The sequence below is a fragment of the Epinephelus fuscoguttatus genome, linkage group LG18 (assembly GCF_011397635.1).
Source record: "Epinephelus fuscoguttatus linkage group LG18, E.fuscoguttatus.final_Chr_v1".
Lineage (NCBI taxonomy): Eukaryota > Metazoa > Chordata > Actinopteri > Perciformes > Serranidae > Epinephelus > Epinephelus fuscoguttatus.
In genome coordinates, this window is record NC_064769.1 from 8875702 (window position 1) to 8902610 (window position 26909).

General features: G+C 38.6%; 2 protein-coding genes across 5 annotated transcripts; one reads left to right on the top strand and one right to left on the bottom strand.

The window, feature by feature from the left end:
- The first annotated feature begins 39 nt into the window (after window positions 1-39).
- On the top strand, window positions 40-10556 carry sgtb (small glutamine rich tetratricopeptide repeat co-chaperone beta). 3 transcript variants are annotated; one of them, XM_049604747.1, is made up of 12 exons: window positions 40-119; window positions 2433-2548; window positions 2903-3006; window positions 3789-3864; window positions 4886-4985; window positions 6523-6627; window positions 6747-6885; window positions 6993-7055; window positions 7522-7559; window positions 7669-7752; window positions 9537-9657; window positions 9742-10556. In XM_049604747.1, exons 2-11 carry the CDS (start codon window positions 2449-2451, stop codon window positions 9646-9648), a joined length of 921 nt encoding a protein of 306 aa, XP_049460704.1. In that variant the 5' UTR covers window positions 40-119; window positions 2433-2448; the 3' UTR covers window positions 9649-9657; window positions 9742-10556. The 3 variants fall into 3 exon arrangements, with proteins under 3 accessions (XP_049460704.1, XP_049460705.1, XP_049460706.1); XM_049604748.1 differs by having other exon boundaries at window positions 43-119; window positions 2436-2548; XM_049604749.1 differs by having other exon boundaries at window positions 88-119; window positions 9763-10556.
- Window positions 10557-11691: 1135 nt separating this feature from the next.
- Window positions 11692-25602, bottom strand: trappc13 (trafficking protein particle complex subunit 13). Of its 2 annotated transcripts, XM_049604547.1 has the most exons (13): window positions 25446-25602; window positions 24322-24390; window positions 21207-21306; window positions 21033-21117; window positions 20806-20933; window positions 20565-20637; window positions 18806-18850; window positions 18343-18360; window positions 13508-13641; window positions 13218-13416; window positions 13028-13128; window positions 12085-12232; window positions 11692-12000 (listed from the first exon to the last, which is right to left on the bottom strand). In XM_049604547.1, exons 1-13 carry the CDS (start codon window positions 25489-25491, stop codon window positions 11893-11895), a joined length of 1254 nt encoding a protein of 417 aa, XP_049460504.1. In that variant the 5' UTR covers window positions 25492-25602; the 3' UTR covers window positions 11692-11892. The 2 variants fall into 2 exon arrangements, with proteins under 2 accessions (XP_049460504.1, XP_049460505.1); XM_049604548.1 differs by lacking the exon at window positions 18343-18360.
- Between the last annotated feature and the right edge of the window lie 1307 nt (window positions 25603-26909).

Below are 26909 nucleotides of genomic sequence, written 5' to 3' on the forward strand. Positions count from 1 at the left end.
GAAATGTGCAAAACGCTTCTTATTTCCGCTTTTACTGCGCAGGCGCAGAAGAGGATGCGAGCAGCTCCGACACAAGTCCTCATGACGCGGTAGCAGCAGACAGCTGGATAAGAGCTCAGGTAGGTGGGCGGGGGGGGACACTGGATAGCATCCTTTGATACAATGTTATTTTTAAATTGCCTTCATAGTGTTTGGGTGGGACACGAGGGCAACCTTTCCTTCCTCTCCTCGCGCCTGTTTTGCTGCCTCGTTGACACAGTGTTGGGATTGTGTTTTTTAGCCAGCATCACACAGTCAGGCTGCACAGTGCGCGAGCCTTGTTGTCCGGGAAGACGAGCTTTTAGATATGACAAACACCTGCCAGCGTCATTGGTTGTAGTCTTAGTGAATGCATTGTATGTTTATTTGTTTAAAAACAGAAATGCCTGTATTATGAATTCAATTCATAAACATCTCGTCTCCCCTTATGGTATTACATCACAGCTTCTGCATCACTGCATTTACGTGTATCAACACACTGAGGGAGGAGTGGCTGTGCCTGCCAGACCTAAATGAACGTAACAACGAATGGCATCAGCACGTGATGGAAATATGAGGCAGTGTTTGTATCTGCAAATCCCTTAGAGTTAATTTACAGTCAGTTTGGTGGCCTTGTTTACCCCCTGCTGCCACTGATAGATTCGGAGCAGCTTTGGTCAGACAGAGAGATAACAAACTGCAACAGCCAGCTTGTGTTTTTTTTGTTACAAACAAGAATCATTTTTGCTTTCATCCTTATGTGAGTTGTCTTGGAAACAAGAACCAGATGCACCACCAGCATCCTTTCTAGTTGTATTTTTTGGGATATAATAGAATAATAAGAAGGCTGGATGAACCTGTTTGGAGGCCCCTGGGCTAAAATATAGCCTACCATTGAGCCCACATTTGGGTAATTTGATTTAACAGCACTTTATTTAAGAGTACCACGTGAGTACAGGGCGTCTGTGTATAACAGGCCCATTAAATAAGCTAAAACTGCAGGGTCCACATAAGTCGATATTATTCGTAAATTCCTGAACAAATGCAATTAATTAAAGTGCCAAAAATCAATTGAGGTGCAGGGGGCCTGTGGGCAGCTGTCCAGTTGATAATCCAGTCCTGAATAATAACTAGATAATAAATAATTACCCAGCACTATGTTTGATAATTGACTGAGCTTTCACTACATTTAATAAGCCATGAAAATCCCCATGTAACCATACATTACATAAACAATAAACCTATGTATGGCAGCACTTTATGATAAGAGTACAAAACATGTGCTTAACTTATTCATAACTAATAATTCTTGTTAGTGCACGTTAATGCACCAGTTAAACCCCCTGAAATCATATTTTTTTTCAATCACATTCATGCTATGAGTAATGAAGTCCTACATGATCGCCACCCACACAGTCCTGATGAAGCAAATTAGCAGGGTGTTTGGCTGTTAATCTCTTCATAAATAATGCCAAAAGATGTTTCTTATTTAGTCATGAATGTTTAATCTTATAGAGAAATACTTCAGATACATTTTCAGAAGCTTTAATACAAGAAGCATCATGAATTCCTGCTGTCCCCCAGACTAAATTATCAGGTCACCAGAGCCACCCAGGCCCTGTCACGGGGGGTCAGAGGGTACAGATGATGCAGGTCCCAGGGCTGGGGGGTGTGCAAAGGTCGATGCACCATTGTGGGTGTGGATGAGAGGCCCAATTTGGAAAATTTTGTTCCCCTGACTGGCCTGCAGGTCACTATCAGTTTATATGATCAGTTAATGGATCATCACCTAATGATTGTTCATTCAGAGTTACTTTATACAAAACATTTATTTACTGCCTCGAAAAGGGCATTGTAGACACATGGATTTGATCAAAGAAATATCTACATGTTGCCACGTGACTCAGCAGTCTTTGTTTATGTCACATTTACAATCTAGGGGATGGAACGTGAATTTTGATTCATTTTATTATGATATTTTGTCGTTGTTGTTGAAAAGCAGGATGCACTAAAACCAAAAACATCTAGCAGGTGCCTTCCAGTTGACAAATCAGGGGAGAATGTGACAGGCATGTTTTAGCATACGTTAACACTGTCATGAAAGTAGAAAAGCTGGGTATTGATGTTGTGTCGGGAATCTGATTGTGAGTTATATTATTACTAGAAATTGTTTTTGTTGACCGTAGATGTATGCATATGACTATAACTCATAGTGACTTGGTTGTTTTTTTAATAAAGCAACTCTTGAAACCATTTGTAAAAATCCTGAATTAATTTATCATGAGTCATGTATTAGTGATGCATTACTTAAGCATGTGTTTTATACCCTTATATAAAGTGTCACACTATGAATTATATTGTCATTTTTGTGTGGGCGCCTTTCTGTTTCATCCCAAACAACTTCCTGTGTGCAGCAGTTTCTGGGTAAAAATGGCAGTGGAGAAGCGTCTGGCATTCTCTATTGTGCAGTTCCTACGAGATCAAACACATTGCGGTGCTTTGAATTCTGATGAGCAGGAGAGCCTCGAAGGTAGGCCAACTCACTGTGCACTTATACCTTACAAATATAGGACACTCTGCTTGTGTCCTCATCATTTCAGTGTACTTCTATGCATTTGTTCTTATCTCACTATCCTGGTATAAAGAGACTGAACAGGAGAGGGTTTTATCCTCACAAAGATTTACAAGAAATTATGTGCAGTATGTGCGGTGGCGTGTTTTATCCTATATGAACAGGACGGTTTGGATTTCTCACTTTGAATGTGCAGCCAAGCTCTGACTCACCGTAATAATACTGTTAACTCTAAGACCAATTGTTTGGCTGCTATAATCTTAAAATCTCACAAGTGTAATTTGTCTCACCAACATTATCCTGTCACCGCAGTTGCGATACAGTGTTTGGAGACGACCTTTAAGATTAGCTCCAGTGACTGCCATCTTGCTGTGCCACAGCCTCTGACAGAGATCTTCCTCAATTCCCTGCTCAAGGTGGGTACTGTACAATCCATGGGACCAATACTTTAAAGGCACGGTTTACCCCAAATCAAAACTACATATTTTCCACTCAGCTGTAGTGTTGTTCATCAGTATAGATTGTGTTGGTGTGAGTTGCTGAGTGTTAAAGATATCAGCCATAGAGATGTCTGCCCTCTCTCCAATACAATGGAACTAGATGGCACTCAGCTTGTGGTGCCCAAAGCGCCAAAGAATAAAATGCATTTGAAAAACTCAACAGCAATGTCACTTTCCAGAAATCAGGATCCAGTTACTCAAGATAATCCACAGACCTTGTTGTGAGCATTTTCATAGGAACTATTTTCTTTCCTACCTTCACCACGCAGAAGGAAGCATGCACCACAAGCCATCTAGTTCCATTGTATTTGAGAGAAGGCAGACATCTCTACAGCTGATATCTCCAACACTCAGCAACACAGACCAAAACAATCTAGACTGATAAATAGCACCACAGGGAAGAGGGGAAATACGTATTTTTGATTTTGAAGTGAAATGTCCCTTTAACATATGAAGGAAGCACGTCCACAGTCAACACTGTAGACTGTGCCAGCACATGCTGGCTCACTGGCATTGGTTATTGGCAAAACGAAATAGAGTAGAATCATCCTTAATGATATTAGTTCCACCTGTGCTTTTCCTTCTGTCAAGTCAAAATGTCTGCCATAATATTGGCCTTTTATTAACTACAAAGTCACATTTTATTCACAGTTCATTTCATGTGGATGTAATGACTCTTCTGTTTTGCATTTACTTAGAATGACAACATAACCATACCAGAGAGTTCCCCATCTCCAGAAGACATTGAACGAGCTGAGCAACTCAAGAATGAAGGTAATGTTAAGTCTCTTAATTCTAACTCTCATTTCACCAAGTCCAATACCTGTGCCTTCCTCTGTAGCATCAAGTGTCTGAGGTACTTATATTTAAGCAATGTCATAATTACGAGCGACTTCACAAAACACTTTGACATGTTTTTGGGTGGAGAGCTTGAGTACAGAGAGAACAGAGGAGTGATCAGCAGCAGAAGAATTGATAAATACAGTATTAAATGTGCCTCAAATGTGTTTCAGTTCAGGAGAATAGACAGACATGCTCAGACAGTTCAATAAAAGCAGATGGAGAAGGTACGCTTTGTGCACTGGCTATTTCAGTAGTGTGTGACTTTAGCTGGAAGATATATACTATGATCACTGAAACCGTAAAAAAAAAGAAGAAGAAGTGGTTTCTTTTAGTGGGGCATTGGTCGGGGTGGCTGTGAAGTGCTAATAACTTCATCTTTTAAACTCTGTATCAGTATAATCCATATGTGTGCTAACACGTTTAGCTGGAGGAACCAGCAATAGTTCATGTCTTAATGAGGAACTATTTCCCTTAACCCACAAGGACAACTGTAGTTTCACAGTTTCTTTTAGATATTAAGTGTGATATCAGAAAGGCAGCCAGTTACTTAATGGATGAACATCTAGGAACTTTGCTGCTCCTTTCACCTTGTGCACTGACTTGTTGGTGGCTGTATTTGTAGTTCTGGTGGAAAGTACTGACCTCTGAAAGAAAACTGATGCTTTTGTAGGATACAATGAGAGCAAACACCTGACATATTTATCTTAATTCTGATGTTTGGTAAACTTCACCATAGCCCTGAATATGTCTTGGTACCAGTATCAGGTAAATTATTATTTATCTGCCCTAATTGGAAGTGTTGTTGGTACAACAGCATTTATTAAAAAGTTTCACTAACCATTTCTGAAGATGATAAAAAGCAAGGCTACTTCTGTGATCATTTTTGAGCAGTGTTGTAACCACAGTCATTCTATGTGTTAACTCAGTGAACAATCCAATATTTTCTTCTTAGGGAACAATCACATGAAGGAAGAGAACTACAGATGTGCAGTGGAGTGCTACACAAAGGCCATTGACCTGGACCTAAGAAATGCTGTGTACTACTGCAATAGGTATTTACAACAAACAGGCAACAACCCTTCACACTGTCATTGTTTTGTTACTCAGAGTGTATCTGTGTTTCAGAGGTTGTCTGCACATGGCTCTCAACATGGAGGTGGCTGAGCTGGTGGCTAGCAACTAAAGGTGCTAACAGCGCAAACAGCACCAACAATGCCAACAGTGCTGACAAAGCTAATGGTGTTAAGTTAGGGGGGAACCGGAGGGTGGGCTTTATGCTTCATTATGAAGCTGTCCCGATATTAGAGGTGGGATACACACACAGGGACTCATGTGCACTCACATGCACTAACATGCATGCACGGCCAGACCGTCTGCCACAGCAAAGAACAGAGAAGCTCAGAGATAGTCTGACTTCATTCTGTGATCAAGACGCCATTATTTCACCATATCTTTACATAGCAAATACTTATTTGCTGCTATATTAATGTTTTGAACATCGTATAGATATCCCAAAAAGAAATACTTCACCCACAGAACCACCATTTGTATTTCAATTTCTCACCACATATTACCCTAAATTCTAGACGAAAACGTTGTTTTTCTTACATGCCTTCACAGTGAAGGGTGAATCCAAAAAAGGTGAACATTCTTCAAGAATTGAAGTCATAGGGGTCCACATTTAAGAACAGCAAAACTATATCTAAAGATCAGTTTACAAACTCTCACACAACTTGTGCTGTATAAACCAAGTCTCTTTTATTCATATTTATTTGAACCCTGCAGAGCTTAAACACATGTACATGCCTACACATGCTCAGGGCATGCTACTCGTAAGTGGAAGTGTTTTATATTGTAGAATTTTCAGCAAAAATGCATGTGTTTGGGAAATACTGAGCATACGACTAGATAAATGAGACTTGGATTATACTGCACAAGTTGTGGGAGAGTTTGTAAACAGATGTTGCTGTTGTTAAAAGTGGACCCTTATTACTTTAATTCATAAAGAATGTTTGCCTTTTTTGGATTCTCCGTTCACCATGGAAGCATCCAAGAAAAGCAGTTTTCTTCACAAATTCAATGTAACACATGTCAGTAATTGATTAGTCTCACTCACCAGACCTTTCTCAAGAAAAGAAAGGTCTGGCTGGGCCGACTCTCACTTTCGGATTGGAGAAAAAAACGCCCCGGCTGCTTGTATTTCTTTCAACCAATCACAATTGTTCTGGGCAGTGCCACAGCAACGGTGCGCTTGCAAAAATATTGCTGGGGGGAAACAGGTTTTGGTGTAACACGCCCACAAAAATATCGCCTTCAGGACGCGAACCATGGCAGAAAAATGGCTTCATCCCCGCAAGATCAAACACCGCAAAAGTTAGAAAAGGACGTGTTGAAAACTGCAACCAGAGGTGGTAGGGCAGGACTTCAGCGGGTGGCTCGTTCCGCCCAATGAGAGGCTGATCTATGCAGTGAACTTCCGCCCACTCAGACTAGTCACTGATATACATATGGTCATTTTGTGGGTGAAGTGCTCCTTTAAACAAGCCAGTGATAAAGGTAGCCATGGGATCTGAATTTAACCCTCTGCAGGGCTGCTGCTCACAGTAAACTGGGAAATTATACAGAGGCAACTGGTGACTGCGAGAGAGCCATTGGGATTGATCCTAGCTACAGCAAAGCGTATGGAAGGATGGGGTGAGTTTAATGTTTGACACTATTAAAACAAGTTTTGTAGGACTTTAGTGTGTAATCTGTTCCATAATATTTCAAGGTCTTTCTAAAATTATGTGTGTCCCTTTCATTTGTGGTTTCAGTTTGGCTTTGACAGCTATGAACAAGTTTCCAGAGGCAATTTCCTACTTCAAGAAAGCTTTGGTATTAGACCCCGAGAATGACACCTACAAATCCAACCTGAAGATTGCAGAACAGAAGCAGAAAGAAGCGACCAGTCCAGTAAGGAAAAGCAAGCTGTATTTTCCTCATTTGGTTATGTAACATAATGTATATCCTATTATACCTGACATATATTACAGAGCCATCATTATTGTTGTGTGCCACAGATAGCTGCTGGATTGGGATTTGACATGGCGAGTCTAATCAACAACCCTGCCTTCATCAGCATGGTAAGAGCATGAGTGCTAATGTATGTATTGTACATAAATAGCCTGGCTGTGTCAAAGAGGTTAGTGCTGTTCAGGAAACTTGCCATTTGTCCTAGAGACACGTGTCTCATGCTTGTTTTGTCTCTGGCAAGGTTAGACCAGATATTTTCCCTAATTAGTCCCATGAGTGACAGTTAGCCCGTTAATCAACCGAGCTGTTGTCTAGTGAAAAGGACTGTGTCTGGCCTTAGAGAGTCCTGACTCGTTAAACGATGACACATGAGAATGCCTGCCAGGCCAAGAACGCTTCTTCAAGCATGCCAGTTTTACTGCAACAATTATGACAAGATACATCTAAATCAGGTTGCTATGTATGTGCATATGTACAGCAATAGATTGTTTTTCTCAAACAAAATAACTAATGTATTTAGAAATGAATTGTCCTTATAATACATTTGTGAGAGACACAGTGGATTTCTGTTTACAGGCTGCAAGCGTGATGCAGAACCAGCAAGTACAACAGCTGTGAGTGTCAAAATGAATGGATTGCATTTAGGGTTGCTTCAAGGTGAAGTATAAAGTGCAGTATCAAAGCATACTTTGACTCACTGTCATTGTGTCACTCTGCGGGCAGTATGTCAGGAATGATGTCCAATGCAGTCGGGGGTCCTGCTGCAGGAGTGGGTGGACTGTCAGACATTTCCAGCTTGATTGAAGCGTAAGTACAATCAGCTCAAAATTGGAGGGGTTAAAGGGACTGTTTTATCAATTATTGTTCATTTTAGATAGCTTTATATAAGCTTAATCTCTTACCTGTAGTGCTAATTATCACTCTAGATTGGTATGAGTTGGCGTGTGTTGGAGATATCGGCCATAAAAATGTCTGTCCTCTTTCCAATATAATGGAACTAAAAGGCACTCGACTTTGTACAGGGGGGTGCCTGCTTTACCAGGTGAGCTACTCAGCCCCCCGTTGTGAGCAGTTTCATGTAGGAAATATTTTCTTTCTTCCGAACGACACCCACTAACTGAATCACATCGCAGAAGGAAGCGTCCATCTACTCAAGGACAAGAGGCTTGTGCTTGTGACAGCAATGAGAACATTAATAGCGTCCTCCTCGACTGAGCTGTTATGTCAGATAGCTCAGTGGTGCGAGATGAGCTAGCAGTAGATGCTTCCTTCTGTGCAGTGATACAGCCACAAGCTGAGTGCCATCTAGTTCCATTATATTGGAGAGAAGGCAGACACGTCTACAGCTGATAACTTCAGTACTCTGCAACTCACCCCAAAACAAGCTAGATTCATAAAAAGCATGATAGGCAAGAGGATAAATACGTATTTTTGATTTTGGGGGCAAACTGATCCTTTAAATATAACAGATTAAAGGTGGAGTCAGTAATTGTGGAGAAAGACAGTTGATATCTAAACTCAGCACCCAAACAGATCTGTCTCTTATGTCAGTGCTCCTTCAAAGGCACTAATAATATCTCCAGTGTTATTAACCTTTCATTACTATCAAGCTGTAGCTCCGTTTGTTGTCGAGGACGTGAAAGAGGAAATTAAGATGTAGTGTAGTGTGGCTCAGTCTGAGCCACTTTGCTCGTTTTTCATTTACAGATCAAGGACTGTGTCTGAACACCTTTTTTTCAGCACACACAAAATAGACAGATACAGGACCACGAGGAGGCATTCACTGAATACAGTGAAAAGCATATTTGATTTGAATCGCAAACTTGATCTTTAAAGGAGTGAATCAACATTTTGGGAAATTTGAAACATTCTTTGGTCTGTGTGGTTAATATGAAGTTACATAAAAAGGTGCCAAACGATTTCTTGGCTAGGCACAGTCACTTCCTGTTGATGTTTTCAGTCTACATGCTAAGCTAAGCTTCCAGCTGCTGGTGGTAGCTTTATATTAACTGTACAGATATGAAAGTAATATCAATCATCTCATTTAACTGTTAATTAGAATAATATGTCTGAATATAATCTAATATTTCTGAAACAATGTCATGTGGCAAAACTGTACCAACATCTCTGCTGCCAACTGTGGCACATACCCAGTTTGTGATGTTAGAGCACCACCACCAGATACTCAGACATCGAGTAGAGAGAAATTTGATTTGGGGACAGTTACCAGTACATTTTTTTTCCTAAATTATGTGAAAGGTGGAAACACTTTGAGGGAGTTTGTTTAATGACCTCCAAAACTGATGTACAGTTTCACACCACTGAGCCTCAAACAGACATGTTGGGAACCAGTTTCTCTTTTGATCATATTTCATCCCAAGTAAACCATCATGAGAATCTTTTTGCATCTCTGATTTAGTATCAAGCTGTATCTGTCCTGTAAATGTCCACAATGTGGGGAGATAAGATCCTTCTCTGTTCTTGTATTGCATCTGAAAAACAGAACTATTTCTCATCTTGCTTTGTGTGAGTTATTGTTCTGGTAGAAAGCAATTCAGCAGGTAAACAACGTTATCTCTTCTCTCTGTCAGGGGACAACAGTTTGCGCAGCAGATCCAGCAGCAGAACCCAGAGCTGATCGAGCAGTTAAGGAACCACATCCGGAGCCGCTCTTTCAGCGGCAGCGCCGAGGAGCACTCATGATCTACTCAGGTGTTTATATTTTAAACCAAACCCCAGCTGACGTTGTGTTAAATCTGAATATATTTATGTCATTAACATGTTTTTTTATTTCAGTGTCCCATTTTTTTTTCCAAGGAAGGGCAACCACACGACGCGATTACAATCTCTACACCCATTTCTTGAAATCAAATCCCCGGCATAGCTGGACCGAAGAGACAAGGATGGGGCTGAAGGCACTTTACTGTGACTAAAGACTGCAGGGCGGAGAGATGAGGGCCTAAAGACTGGACCATGAAATGAGGCATCCCACACATGTAGGGCAAAACATATTGTAAACACTGAATCATAAAAAGAGCCAAGAAGTCATTCAGCCTACTGAGGGAACATGAGTAAATTCTTTCTTCAGTGCTTTTACATTCTGTAGAGATCGTGTTTTGTATGTGCTGAAAATACTGCCCTCTTCATGTTATGAGTTAAGGATCCTTTTGTCTTGTCATGATACATAGAGGGTGAGGGAGGAATGTACTTTAACGGCATTACAGGGAATATTTCAGCTTTTTCTCATACAATAACTGTAACACATCAGGTTTATATTGCATCTTGTTTGATATTATTTTTGTAGACAGACCCTACTTGTTTACTGGGAACACGTAGGACTCACATCACTGCTTTTCAATGAGTACGACTTAACTTTTGATTAAGACAACCATGTAATTGTATAGCAGTGTTTGCAGCCTGCATTATGTTGTTATTGCACTTTAGCAAAAAAATAAATATCCCCCATTTAAACCTATTTAATTGTTCATTAACTAGTAACAAGAGTATTGGGAGTGTTCATTTTGCATGCTCTTAAATCTGGTATTTGAGATCAGATGCTTTATGGAAACAAATAGGTATGCTAGGGCAGCACAATGTTTTGTCTAAAACATGTGAATAAATGTCTTGAAATTGAGCAAATGCTCACACTCATGTTTTTGTCTTTGTGTCATCATTTTATGAAAGATGTCTGTCATGTAAAATTATGTCTTTCAATGGTGGACAATGCTGGGTTTGAAACCAAGATGTACCTGACACTCTAGACAATCCTGGCAGTTTAGCAGTCTCACACTTTAAAGGGGCACACCACCAATTTAGTACTTTTCACACCGTTTGAGGAATCACCCATTTAGCATTCATTTAACATTTTCAACCTACACCCTTATTGAGCATACCCTCCAAGAGTGACTGTAGGAATTTATTTTTTTAGAAACCTAACGTCTAAACTGACCAATTAAGAGCATTTTGAAACAAAAATTTTAACTAGGGGTTCTCAAATTTTTGATGACTGAGAGCCACTTTTGGGAGCGAGCATATGATCGAAAGCTATACAGGAAAAGTGCATACTTTTTTATGACATTTTTATGACATACTATGACATTTTTATAAATGACTTTTATGGCATACTATTACATATTAAATGACAAACTATACTATGACTATGACATGTTTATGGCATGCTAACACTGTCACAATGAACAGTATTATAGCCTGTCACACCCATATTACATTCTAGTTTTCAACTTTGTAATACATCTGAAAGTTATGAAATAGAGTACATTTTTTCAATATTGATTGCACCTACTCATAGCAGTCAAATAACAGCTTCTGCTAAAGTACAGCAGCATGACACTGGACAAACCACATGCAGAACAGTAGTACACCATAATACTCGAACCAGTAGTAATAATAACAGCAATTTCTTAATTTTTTTTATGATTCCATGTCCTGGCACACATTTTTTTTGCAATGTTTCTTTATTTTTTTTTTTTTTAAATAATTTGAGCACACTGGAATATTTGGGGCTTGGGCTTGGACTGCTGATTTATAACAGAAAGTCTGTGACCATCTCTGGGTGTAGAAGATGCAGGCTTTAACCAGTCAAGAAGAGTCCTAAAGAGGGCCTAAGTTCCAAAAGTAAGAAAAAGTCATCTACATCATGGTGACATTGGTAGCAATGCTAATTATTCCAGCCTTACAACAAAGGCTTTCTCAACCACGAAATAAATTCTGAAAAGCAATAGGAAATCAAAGATTACAGAGATTTTATTAACATTTATGCACATTTACATAATTATTTTCAAAGAAAGTGATTTATATTATTCACAATTCATTTTAAAATACAGTTTTATCCCCTCAGGCTGCAAAAAGAGTGAAATGTCAACGTTATGTGCAGAATTCCACTGTTGGTCCATTCATATCTAAAACACAGAAAGCTAAATAAAATATCTAGCACTCATTGCTCGTGTATGGGCAGACCACACACACTTGTGCGATGTCATCATATTCATACGTCCTCTTCAGAAATGTGTCTGTGAGTCTCAATCCGGAAATACTCTGAAACAAAGAAGTGAGGGATATTAGTGAGCCAGAACAGTACGAGAATATCAACCATCAGTTTCCTTAAAGTGTGGATCCTACCTGCAGACCCTGGACGGATGAGAGGAGTGTGAGGGGCAGAGAGAGGAAAGCACCAGGGCTGAGTTTCCCCAGCTGGCGCCCTGATACACCACACCAGTGGATCGACCTGGTGTTACACATCTCCAGCACCAGGTCCATGGTTCTTTCACTGCAACACAAAGGTCACATAAATGGTGTTGTGAAGTGGGGTTGTATGAGGTACATATCCCTAGTCAGTGTGTTACATACAATAGAGATCTGTCAGCATGCCCCAAGTTTGGAAAAAAGGACAGGACTGCTGACACAGAAGCTAAGCACTGTACTGCTGCAGGTAGCAGCAAAACACAATTTTGCCACCTAAAAAAACCCCTCAATATCAGTTTAGTATACCCTATATTGAGAATATTTTCACTGCTTTACCTTGCTGCTAGTCTACCGCTGCCTCAATTAATTAGTTTGACTTTTTGTTGACTTAATTGTGTGACTTTCATGAATCCAAACTCTCCACTTCAAACGCCAAACACACAAAATAACACAAAAAAACTAACTGTTTGAGGCAGCAGTAGACCAGCAGCTCCTGTGTTCAATAAAGTTAAATTACAGTTTTTCTCCATGGAGTCTGGCTCTGAAAAAAGCAACATAATGGCTTCAGTTCCCCATCAAAAATTGTTGTCTGATGTCACGGTAAAGCGAAGAAAATATTCTCAAAATAGCGAAAAACTAATGCTGATTGTGATTTTTTTTTACGTGACTAAAACACGATTTGCTGCTGACCTCTCCACAGCAGTACACTGCTTAGCTGCCATGTCAGCCTGCTTCTCCAAGCTGGGGGCGTGCTGACCAGCATCTACTGCAGGTAAAACACTGACTATGGACAAGTACCTCATACAATCCCACAAAATCTAACTATCCTTTGAATGATTAAAAAGTAGTGAAGGTTATCTGTTGTATTGGGGATTTTTACCTGCAGTTGGTGATTTTACAGATAATATCAAAAGGTTCTTCAAGGTTGACGGTGTCAGGAATCATCTCCAAAGACAGCCTGATGTCTCCATACCCTGGAGCCTGGAGGACATAGGACAGAAACATAACAAAAATAAACATAAGAGGATGAAAAAAGACATCCTTTGATTGTCAAAAATGCATCCTATTACCATTCTTTGCAGCTGACTGGTCTGTAGCCTCCCCCTCTCCCCGAGATTGGTCTTCCATACAATGTCCAGCTTGCCTATCACCGTCACACCCTTGATGACGCCTGCCTTCTCCGCGTACTCCGGCTTTGGCTTCAGGCAGTACAGGTACTGCCGTGTGTCCATGGGCTGCAGGTAGGACATTTTCCCAAATGTGGACTCTCTGGCAGTAAAAAGTTACAAATAAGAGTATAAATGCTGACAGTAAATACATCAAGAAGAAAGAATATTAAGGTAAACTAAAGTGCTTTTACCCGTCATTTCCACTTGTGACCGTGTTGAGCTCTGTGACATTATACATCATGGAGGGCTCTAAAGAGACCTTCTCCATGAACATTGGTGAAGTGGTGATGTTCTGGATCTGAGCCTCCAGGAAGACTTCATCTGTCTGGAGTGGGGAGGCCAGGAGTCACTAACTTATATTTGTTACTCACGATTAAGTACAATGACATCATCTCCAAGGCCAACTGAGCAACACATCAACTTTATCATTAGGTATTATAGAGGGTTAGGCTTGTGTAAAATCCTACTGCCTTAAAGGATAGGTTCAGTTTTTTTAATGTCTGTCTCATTCACACATCAATATGAGCATTTGAATAGTTGCAGGTTGCTGTAATTTTCCTCCTAAACATCTCAGCCATAAGGAATACCTTCCCCACAAGATTTTAAAGGGACACTTCCCCCACAAATAAAAAATGCACATTCTTGCTCCTACCTGTAGTGCTATTTATCAGTTTCAATTGTTTTAGTGTGAAATGCTGAGTGTTGGCAATATCGGCTGTAGAGATGTCTGCCTTCTCTCCAATATAATGAAACTAGATGGCACTCAGCTTGTGGTGCTCAAAGCGCCAACAAAATTTGAAAAACTCAACAGCAATGTGTCTTTCCAGAACCTGGATACTCGATATAATCCACAGACCTTGTTGTGAGCAGTTTCATGTAGGGTCTATTTTCTTTCTACCAAACTACACACGGCAAACATAACACCACACAGAAGGGAGCGCACATCTACTGCTAGCTCACCAAGCACCACTGAGCCAGCTAAGATTATGGTTCAGTCAAGGAGGATGTCATTAATGTTAATATCTCATGCTGCACGCAAGCCTCTCATCCATGAGTAGATGCATACTTCCTTCTGCGTAGTGATACAGTTGGCACGTGTATTTCAGTAGAAAGAAAATACTTCCCATATGAAACTGCTCACAACAAGCTCTGTGGATTATCTTGAGTAACCAGGCCATAATTTCTTTAAAGAGACATTGCTGTTGAGTTTTTCAAATGTGTATTTTGTTTTTGGTGCTTTGAGCACCACAAGCCGAGTGCCATCTAGTTCCATTATATTGGAGAGAAGGCAGACATCTCTATAGCCGAAACACTCGACGACACACACCAAATCACACCAAAACAATCTAGACTGATAAATAGCACCTCACAAAATAAGAAAGAGAAACAAAACGCACAGCCCAAAAATGCATTTTAAAATTCAACCAAAGCCAATATATTGCTACAGAAGTCTGAATAGAAACACTAAGCAGACATCTTCTAAAATTAATGTTTTTAGTAGACATTTGCTTGTTGTATTATCCCTCCATAGCAGCTCAACAAGAAACATGTCCAGATAATCAAAAAGTGAAAATTTTGCACTAAAAAATGGTAACTCTGGAAAAAAACCCACTTGATTTGACCAACTCAGACTGCTGAAGCCTTGTATAAGTTTCAACTGAACTTTCAGCTGTGCCTTTATGCACATAAAAAGAACTGCAATTTTTGGTCTCCTATCACTTCCACTAGAGATGGATGTTTTTAAAGGGATAGTGCACCCAAAAATGAAAATTCAGCCATTGTCTACTCACCCATATACCGAGGGAGGCTCAGGTGAAGTTTTAGAGTCCTCACATCCCTTGCGGAGATCCAACACAACTCCACCTACCCCTCCCTCGGCATATGGGTGAGTAGATAATGGCTGAATTTTCATTTTTGGGTGCACTATCCCTTTAAGGCTAGTATGACCAGGAGGAATAACTACAAACAGCAGTAACTTTTTTAATGCACATATGAGAATGTGATTAATGTTTTGAGACAGACTTGTAAAAATGTTATCCTCTCCTTTAAGCTAAGTGATGTGAGAGTCATGTAATGTATCACTTTATTAACTAGACTCAGAAGACAAACATATAAACATTAACCGCATAAACAGAATTCTATAAAGTTTGCTCAGTGAACCTTTGAGAACATTGTTAGTGCAAGTGCTGACCAGTGGAGCATACAGTAGGGGTTGCACAAAAACTGATTTTTACCAATCAATACACCATTCACAGTAGTCTCTCAAACATCAACTAGTTGAGTGTTTTTAACCAATCAGATTATCTTGAGCAGCCATGTCATCTGCATCAGAGCATTTCAGAGTGATTGAATTACTGTTCTGTTCTCAGCTTTGCTTATTAGCATGCATATGAGTAGTACATTGGCGCTTTTTTAGTCATTATAAAGCATTTATTAACATCTTATTCTGCATGACCATATCCTACATGTACTAGGCCATTAACTAAGAGTTTTCTCTCAATAGCCTCCTATTGCTAATTGATAGGAACTAAGAAACCTGTTGTTCATAAATTACTTAATCTTATGTGATGGGTTACACCCAGAACAAAAATTAAGTCTGTTGAGATGCACAGTTTTATTACCATTCATTGGTTAAAAAAAAATAATAAAAAAAAAATATATATATATATATATATATATATATATATATATATATATATATATATATAATAAAGTCAGTACAAGTAGAAATATCTTCTTTATTAATGATACACTTCTGAAATGTTAAACTATTTTCATTACAACTAGAACTAGCTCATATGTAGCCAATAGTTTGACTTCGTTTCACACTGACCTTGACCTTTGACCTTCAACCACAAACTTCTAAACAATTTATTCTTTAGTCCAAGTGAAATTTGAAGAAATGTCCTCAAGGTATTCTTAAGAAATTGTGTTCACAATAATGAGTCAGATGAGGTCACATACTGTACATCTTGACCTCTGACCACCAAAATCTAGTTCATCGTTGAGTCCAAATTGGAGAAATTACCCTCAAGGCCTTCCTAAAATATTGCATTCTTGAGAATGAGACGGACCTGAGGTTATAGTGACCTTGACCTTTGGCCACCAAAATCTAATCAGTTCATCATTGATTCTAAATGGACGATTGTGCCAGATTTTTAGAAACTCCCTCAAGGGCTTTTTAAGATAGCACAATAAATAGAATAAGATAGACACAACATCACGCAGACCTTGATCTAACCTTGAACACTAAAATCTAATTAGTACATCCCTGAGTCCAAGTGGATATTTGTGCCAAATTCGCAGAAATTCCCTTCAGGCATTCTTGAAAAATCACATTCACGAGAATAGGATGGATGGAAGGACAGAAGGATGGACAGACATCCCGAAAAATGCAGAGGCATAAAAATGTACTGCCTTATTGCTAATAGGGTCTGTCAATTGCAGTAGTTGTGTGCTATAATAGATTTACTAAGTAAGAAGAGGAGGCAACTCTAGAATACGGAACTTGTGAGGGTCAATAAGTGTCAAACTACTAGTGAATAAGTTATGAGAAAGACCTGACGTTAGAATGCAGAACATATTAGAGTTAGAAACATCTAATTTGAGGAGATATTTGGACACAATTAACACTTACACTTTTGTTGAATAACAATAGATCATATTTATGGAGTGTTACTAAGGTAGAATAAAAATTCTTGTGGTACTGCCAACTTATTAGGCCCATACTGAGCAAAACACATTAAGATCATAATTCATGTACACAACTTCCTTTAAATCTGCAGTAATTAAGGGGATATTGATGGAAAACTCTCAGTCAGTGTCCTAGTAGTTGTAGAATATGATCATGCAGAATAAAGCGTTGATTGTATAATGACCAATAAAGAGCCAATATGCTATCAATATGCATGCTAATTAGCACCTTGTTATGGTGAATATGTGTACCTTAATACATAGTGTTAACTATAATTCAAATTCGCTACATTTATTGCTGATAACTGATGGCTAATATCCACACGGATGTGTTTATTAAAAAGGGAAGTAACCTTACTTTTACAGCAAAATAAAGATACAATAATAACATTATATGACTTTCTTAAAAAATTACTGAATACGTCTGTCTAAGAGATCACTGGTTCTGGCACCTTACATGCCTTGACATGGTGTTTAAACAGGATTGTAGGCAACTAGTTGATGCTTTGGAAAAGTAACACTCAATAATTTTTCACAACTGTTAAACTTACAGTGCAACCTCTACTATACAGTAAGATACAATGAGAGAGAAGGAGAGATTAGTTCATGCCTTGCAATTCATAAGAACTGACCATGAACCATTCTGAATGAGGTTAATGTTAAATCACAGAGCTAAGCATCTCTGTTCATGCAAAGCCATTCCAACTGATACCTGACACCTCACATTGTATTACATCCAAACAAATACATTTGTTTCATAAACTCTAAAACAATTATAACCCAATGCTAAATGATTGGAACAGGAAAGCAATTTGGGTTTTAAAATCACTGACAATTAGGCCTTAATTGGCCTGTTGTATCACACCTTCAACCCAGCAGTACAAAAGTTAAAAGTTCAGAAGCATTTGAGCATCATTATTCATGTCTGAAATATTATGCAATCATTAAAATCTTGACAAATAGAAAATGAGAATCAAATCATAGTGCATGATTTCGCCAATGATGATAAACTGTATAATCAATGCACTCCCCACCCACCACAATTTAACACCACAAACTTCAATTCAAAAGTCAAAGCCCTGTGTAGGATGAGTTTGCAAGAAAGCATGAGCGTCCAAAGAAAGGGCAACTGAAAAATAATGGAAAGTTCATGTCAGGGTGTTAAATTAATGCAGCCACTTGTTTATCTGCAGCAGGCATTTTATCATTCATATATTGCTTTCCATTCTTCTACTTTGCACCTTTCTATTGGCCCCAGAAAGACAAAGTCTGCTGCACCAAAAAGGATTAAAAGAAGCTAATGTTCAGCAATGAGAACAGAAGGAACAATTACCACAGAACTGAGGTCACTCTAATGGAGAAAATAAAATACAAGACAATAATAAACAAATGAAGTTACATGCCAAAGATGATGACAATGAATATTTGCATACCGCTAATATAAAAAGCTACTGATATGAAAATGAAAAGGAAAAAGCTTGTTGCCTCTGTGAGGAAAACACTTGATCTCCAGCTCTTGATACAGTATGTTGTTTTTTGTTAAAGCCTCTGGAGGTACAAGTGTTTTCCACGAGACCTTTTATATACTAACTGCTCCTATTAGCAAATGGAAATGTTCCAAACTATGAAATGAAATATGATATGAAGCATGTCGAATATGCTACAATAAGAACTTGCATGTCATACAATACAGTTCTTCTATTTGCAGAACGACGTGGTGAGAGATATGAGTGTACAGAATCTGTATGTTGACATTTTGGATGATGCTGGTGCTTGGATTCGCGGGGCTGACTTACCTCTGCGTTGTAGAACTTTGTCTTCACATCCAGCGGCTTCAAAACCTGATTGAAAATAGATTGCAAACTGAACCCCGTCGTTTTCTCACAATGTATTTCCATTTGGCAGAAAAGAATATTTCCATGAGAAAATGACTAATCAGACTGGAAATCTTCAACTAAGCAACGGAAGAAATTGAAATTGGATGGGTAATACAGGCTGTACTGAAAAGGTTGCTACAGGAAAAGAGAGAGGGTTACAATAAGTGCACAAACTGAGAGCCGAAGAGTTCAAGAAACCAAATCTGTTGCTGGGATGGTAATTACATTTGTTCTGTTGTAGGCCTGTGACATTTCTCAGGTCTCCTTCAAGTTTACACAGGAGTTAACCCCTGCCATCTAATGAAAACACTGCAGGGCTAGACAGTAACAATTGCCAGGTTGCCACTGGCAACTATTTTGAGATGACTGACAACCACTTCTTGCTAACTTTTTAACATAAAAACATAGGAATAATAGGTGATAAACAGGTGAAGGCTGCAAGAGCTGGCCCACCCACTGATAGGCCTATTAACACCCCTCTTTGCAAGGTCCAAGCCGCCAACAAGGAGATCTTTGTAGAACTTTTTTTATATCCTCACCTCTTCTGCTATGTCTTTAAATAAAGAATGAATCTGAACTGGTGTGAGTGACAAGCTTCAGGCCTGCAGGAGATTAATGATGCTCGCTGTGTTTGGGAAACTAACTCAGTAAAAAACATGTTTGCTGCTGATGACATCCTGTTATTTTGGGGATGTTTGCTGTCAGCTGTCAGATGTCGGAACAGCCTGCTGAGCTATCGTTAACCTGATGGTGCTGTCATCCCCTGTAGACACAGCATCACACCAACTCTGTTCAATAAATGGTATCATTTAATATTTCTTTCAAGCTGGGCTGAAAAAAATGTGCTGCAATGTCAGTGTAAGATTTCTTATACTTTCGGCAAACTGTGTTTAAACAGTGTTTAAAGGTCCAGTGTGTAGGATTTAGGGGGCATCTACTGATGGCAGAAATGGCATTTAATATTCATAAATACTTTTATTAGTGTATAATCACCTGAAAAAAAGTCTTCTTCTTGTTACCTTAGAATGAGCCATTTATATCTACATATGGAGCGGGTCCTCTTTCACAGAGTCCACCATGTTGTTTCTACAGCAGCCTAAAATGGACAAATCAAGTACTGGCTCAGGCTCTAGAAAGGACCATTCCCGTTTTTGTGTTGAGCACCACAGTTCTCCCACATGCTTAGCAAACTAGATGCCACTGAATCATACACACTAGACCTTCAAAGAGTGTTTATATCTGTTGAATCTCAGCTGTTTACATTAAGATACGTTTGCTTTATTAACTTATAATAGGCTAATTTACAGTAACGTTTTGGAGATTAACATCTGATCTTATGTTATATAGTTCTGTTTTTCTTTCCTTATTATCATTAGGATTTCTGGTATGTTAACAAAATTATGAGTTGATCTCAAACAAACTAAAAGTCTCTGGCTGAATATTTTCTGCTCTATGGGGACAATATAGTTTTTTTTAGCTTTTAAACATTATTTAATGTCACATCTTCATTATTAAGCTGACATATAACTGCATAGTATCTCAATTATTTGAAATAAAAAGGCAGCGAAAAATGGCAACCATAGCTTCAGTTGCAGCAACCAAAAGCTAATGCCTAGTTGCTAGCCTGGCAACCACTTCTAATAGTTAGTGTTGAGCCCTGAACTCAAATAAAACTCACCTGGAATTTGAAGAACTTCCGAAAATAGAGCTTCTCCCCGTACTGAGTGGTGTAACTGACCGCACAAACTAAGCTGGATGTTGAAAGAGAGGGAGAAATATTTAGAATACCAAAAACACATGTAGTTAATTCCAGAATGATTGCTTTCCTTATTTGGTCAATTGGGAGGATGTTCTAGTGGCACAATAGGTCGCTATAACTAAAAAAAGATGAGAGTAAATATTGTGAGAAAAACACTCACATATGTGTTCCTATTTCTTTGACTTCATGATGGATGACATCATCGATGCAGCATTCAGGTTTGAGTTCTGCTACTGCGGAGTTTGACGCTGAGAGGTTGAGCCTCTGTGAGCTGGTCTGTAGATCAGCCTGTACAGGATCACGCCACACAGCAGGATAGTTATGGGTAAATCAGAAGTGTAATGTGTGAACTACATGTTGGACAGGTATTTCTCTTTTTAACAGTACCTTCACAAGAATGTCCTTCACAACTTGGTTGCTGTCATTGTGCACACTTATGTAACTGGAGAAGGTCTCACCAAGGAAAATATTTCTGTGTAATGTAGAGATGTGGAAAAGTCAAATCTTTAAAATGTTCAGAGTCCTGTATATTACTGAATTCTCTGACAGCTGATTTATTACCCAAAGTTCTGTGGTAATGTGAGCATCTCTCCCAGCATTAAAGTCTCTGCTCCTTTGATGGTGGATGGATCCTCTCTCATAAGTTGACCGAACAAATCCCCTGTAGAGGAAAAAACACAAAAAGGATAATGACTTTAGGTTCTTTTATCTCAGACATGTTAGGATATTAGTAGTCATTATCATAAACTAAAGATATAATGAACACCACTGAACTGTTACACAAAAAGGATGTTTGATGTATTTGCACAAAATGTGTGTTGCAGTGTTGCAGCTTATCATCTCTGGGCCAGGAGTAACCTGTACCAAATATAGTGGTAATTAACGAACAAACAAAAATATGTTATTACTAAAGTGACAACTCTAAACACCAAGATGATTTCTCAGCATTAGAAAGGATGTGAATTCCAGGGGAAAATGCAAACCTAGCAATTTAGATTCTATCTGAAAATCAGCCTTAAAGCCAGAGTGCGGGACTTTCAAATGTAAATGAACATCTGTTACATTCAAACCCTTTCCAAACGAGTTTTCACAAAGGTGATTAAACCTGTCAACACCAGGAAAGGCTTTCTGTATTTCTCAGTACACTGGAGTTTTGGTGGCGAGGGTCTGTGGCAACTTTCCCAAACAGGAACACAGGGAGTAATGTCTTTTACCGTGTCACCCAGCCAGAACGAAAGGCGGGACAGATTTTATTCATTTTTTTATTTTAGTTAGATTTGTTTTGTTCTTGTTGACCTTTATGTTTGGCACTTCTTTTAATTTTTTTTCAATGTTTCATCTGTTTGTACATGATTCTGATGTTTTCTTTTGATACAATGTAAGTTGACAGTATGATGGAAGCTATGATGTAAATCCTCAGAGGCGTCCAGATGAAAAGAAACTACACGTTCAAAGGAAGGATTGAAGTCAAACAAGATTTAAGACAGCGCTCCTGTGTGAGGAGATGTGCTAAGCTCACCTGCAGGCACACGCCTATAAGCACCTGTCAATAGTATTTGTGTAATGACTCTCTTTGCCAGAGGGGAAAGTCAAAAGTCCCACACGCCAGCTTTAAGATCTTAGAAGTTGGTCACAATATTTCACACACCTGTCTAATCCCAGCAGAGCAATGCTGCTTGTATTAACTACCACATTAAAATATAAATTTTTCGCTAACTTGTCTGTGCGTTGTGTAAAGATATAAGTTGCAGAGAGTTTTGACACAGTAAGGTTTTATGTAAGTGTTTGAGCACTGTGAGCACTGCAGGGAGGATCACACAAAGAGTAAAACAGGTCCTTTGAAGATCAGGTTTCAAAGCAGTCTGAACCAGAGCGGTTTTCATTGGGTTCAAATTTCTGTCCAACAAGTCAGCCACATACATCTCACACTGACATAAACTCACTGACTAATATGAATACTACTACTTCTACTACTGTTATCACTCCTCCTAATACATCTGCCTCTATGATTCATAACAACAAACAACAATTTATTAGTCAGCTCAGAAGTAAAAGGTGCTCAGAAATCAGAAACGGTTTTATGTTTCTAGTATCAAATTCAACTAATTCATTATTGTGTGCTTGAAGATCAGTCATCACTTCATCGAATATTTGCTACCCTTGTATAAATAGTGATCCTACCTGGAAATGTCAAAGTGATTTATGGTATGTGAGGAGTTCAGTTACCAGCGGAGCAAACACATTTATCTGAGCTGTTCTCAACGGAGGGGAAAACAAACACTGAAACACTCAGCAGGCTTACTGTCTAAATTTGGGACAGGGATCAGAGACTGTAAATCTATAATACACATGGTTCACATGGAGGAGAGGAGGTTGTGAGGTTCAAGTTCTGGTTTTCGATCTATTTGGCAACGCCTGAAGTTGCTCCATGTTATTTTGATCATCAATTCTGTATACACAGCATATTGCACGATTGACTGTCAAGGGAGAGGGATCCCTCCTCAGTTTCAGTTTCTTTCACTTTCCCCTCTATGCATGCCGTATGCTATACAGATTGTAATGCCCACGACGGCAAAATTGTGATATGTAATATTGAGCAGTATAAATAAAATTGACGAGGCTTGAGTCCTTCTGTTTCATTTTGTGCACATCACTATATAAACTGCGTTCATATTTTGAGGGTGGAGTCCTTCTGTTTCATTTTGTGCACATCACTATATAAACTGCGTTCATATTTTGAGTTGACAATGGTGTAATGGTGCATGTAAAAACTCACCGTTGGTTGTTTGGAGGCGTCCATAATAGATTCTAAGTGCTGTATCGTAGGCAACTGGATTTCCTTGCGCTTCTTGAAGACGTTTCACCTCTCATCCAAGAGGCTTCTTCAGTTCTGAACTGAAGAAATTCAAGCAAGTCCAGTTGCCTACGATATAGCACTTAGAATTACCATGACCTGGATGACTGAGAATCTTCCCTAACATCGTCCAAAATAGACTTCTTTTGTTGCTGTTATTCTAAGACGTCGGCCTTTGAATCTCTACACGCTAACAACAAACCGTTAGTAATAACTACAGGGTCTACAGACCCAGGATTGTCATGCTTACATTCATGTTTTCTTTTTCCCCCTGTCCTCTTTCACATTACTAGGAACCTTGCAATGAACAAACTGACATTATTAATAAAGGCAGGTCAGTGGCTCAGCTGTTAGCGCTGTTGCCTCACAGCAAAAAGACCCAGGGTTTGAACGTGCCCTGCCGGAGCTTTCCTGTGTGGAGTTTGCATGCTCTCCCCATGTCTGCTTGGGTTTCCAACAGGTGCTCCCATTTCCTCTCACAGTGCCAAGACATGCAGGTTACTTGATCTTGCAATCAACCTTAAAATGACTGTTGACCATATAAACTTATGTAACCAAACTCTGCAGACATTTTGGTTAGATTTTTATTGGTTTAATGGGTATTATCAAAGCCTCCCATCCTGTTTGCTGGTTGCTACTAATTTTGATCAATCAAGTTCAATGTCATTAACTAAAATACAGATAAAGGAGGCACAAAATAAGCCATTAACTAACACGTGTCATACCTTGTGTTGTGGTGGTTACCCTGCAAACAACACTAACTTTGGTCTGACAATTCTTTTCTGCTACAGATCTGTTACATACATATTTAACTTGACTTACCTGGCAGATCTCGATTTTCACATGTCACTGGCAAGTTTGTGAAGAGTGTTGGTTTTGTTAACCGCATCACTGTAAAGTAAAGTGACACTGGTTAGCAATTATACACACGAGTAGGGGAGTTAATGTGGTGATGCTTCCGTGCTTGTAAAGTGATCTCTCCCACTTAGCTAAACATATCCCCGTGCCAATAACTTCAGTACTTGCTGGCAATTACCCTGTCATGTGCAGAGAGCATGCAGGTTTTCATTCCAGCATATGACTACAACAGGTCATCATCTATTATAGACATTTAAAGTTACTACTAGTTACTTTTTTACTTCAAAAACACATGATAAGCTTATATGGTATGACACAGCACTCTGCTATCAATCTGCCCAGTATTAAAGTGCATAAAACTGGCTTCATTTGCATTAAAACATTAAAATGCTCTTACATCTTTTATTAAATGATTGAAGCAGAATAATATAAAATTGTGTAATATTATCACTTTGAAAGGACACATTCTGCAGTGCTGAGTTTTACTTTTGACACTTAAAACCATTTAAAGTACATTATGCTGATAATTTTTACTTTTAATTGTAATGGAGTATTTTGAGACTTTAGTACTTGTACTCTTACTAAAGTAAAGAATCTAAGTAGTTCAGTCTGACACATAATTTCACTGTCAGTAGCTCTACATGTACTTTATATTACAGTGAAAAGAGCATATTTACAGACAAATAACAATGGCATAACAACTCAAAGAAAAAAAGCTAGAGTTTTTCAGGGCGTAATTGACATATCAGTAAACTAACGCTAGGTTTCTTAGCTAACTTAGCTAACACCACAACAGCATTCGGCTAACTGTTATTATGGTATAATTCTTGTTATAAAATACTGATACAAAGTGTCTTTCAGTTTCAGCTTCGAGATTCAAAAATAAGCACTAATTGAGGCTACACATGTCACAAACAATATTGCATGTATGTTATCAATTGCAAATGTTTAATATTATCTTAGCTAGCGCTGTTAGCATCAACAAATGTCAACAACCCAGTGCTCTGAAACACTTAACGCGTCTATTTTACCCCTAAAACATCATGTGGAAACATTATCTTTATGTTGTCGTGAAGACACTAAAATACCTTTTAATGCGAGTAGGTGTTCCTGTTTCGCTTGATTTACATCCATTTTGACAGAGCTAATTGTTTTATCGGGGAGAAGTTAGCTACTATGCTAACTGATTGCTGTCACGGGCTAGCTTGTGAACTTTCACCTTACAGGAAGTGCTTCTTCTTCCTTGTCTTTTAAGTTGGGATGCTCTCGGGATGTAATGCTGCCATTGTTAGTCTAGGAGGGGAACTACAACATCCGACAGTTGTCATTTTCCTTTGTTAAATGTTCTTTTCTTTTTCCTTTTTCTCCCTCTTTTTGGAGAAGGGCAAACGCGTTTGAATCTTTTATTTATTTATTTACAACATAGAAAGTTTGTTTTTGTTAATTTTGTTGACATTTGTAATTGTGATGACAATATGTCAGCTTGTCAAATTGTAAAAAGTAAAATGATAGCTAAAATATTATTGTGGCTGTCCAGTATGTTGAAATACTGTAATTTTACTTTACTGTAATTATGGTTGAAATTTAATTTGTCACTGCACAATGTTACACCATATGAATCCACAATATCCGAGACAATATCCTGAAGAGTTACTGCTGTTCTTCGCTGACCTCTAGTGGTCTGAGCCTGTACTACATTAGGCCAGGACAGTAGCAGCTTCAGTTAATCAGTTTAATCACAAAAGTGACCTGAATTATTTATAATGGCACCCAAACTGGCACAGCTGAGATGCCTGCAGATTCTTAATAAGATACCACAAAACTCTATTAGGCCTACATAATTATTCCATCCAAAAAAAAGAAAGAAAAAGAAAGAAATCCTCAACTTGGCCTCATCCAAAAATAATCAAATCAGGATATGGAAAGCTCAGCAGAAGTTAGACATACAGCCTAGTGTAATGTTTTAGTAGTATCTTTTGTTGCTTCAGTTGCAGCTTTTTGTAGTTTTATAACTTTTATTGTTTAAAAATCCTTTATTTTGTGCTTATGCTCTGTTTTGTTTGATGAGCTGCTGAAGAATGTCCTGAATAAAACTTCTAAGAAAGATGATGATGATGAAGAAAAAAGCATTCCCTCCTGTGGTTATACCTCTACAGTTTAGTCAATTTTTGGCTTTCCAATCTTTCATATTGTTCCAACCTCTATAACAAATCATTTTGTAACATTAGTGATACAAGCCTTTTTGTGAAGCTGTCACAACAATACTGAACATTTTTGTCATTTATCAAAAAAAAAAAAAAAAAACTCAGCTCTGTGGAAAAGAGATACGATTGATTCCCTGATTTTCTAACACAGATCACCATAAGTCAGCTATGAAGAACGAATTATCTATGAATTGTGTAAAACAAATCCATCTACCATGACTAATGCAAACTACAAGTATCCTAGGAATACTGGTACTTTCCACAAAACTTCAAGCAACTTTAAATTGGATAGAAAGTTGATCAATCAGTTTCTAATAAAGCAAACACACGCTTTTTCTTACATCTTAT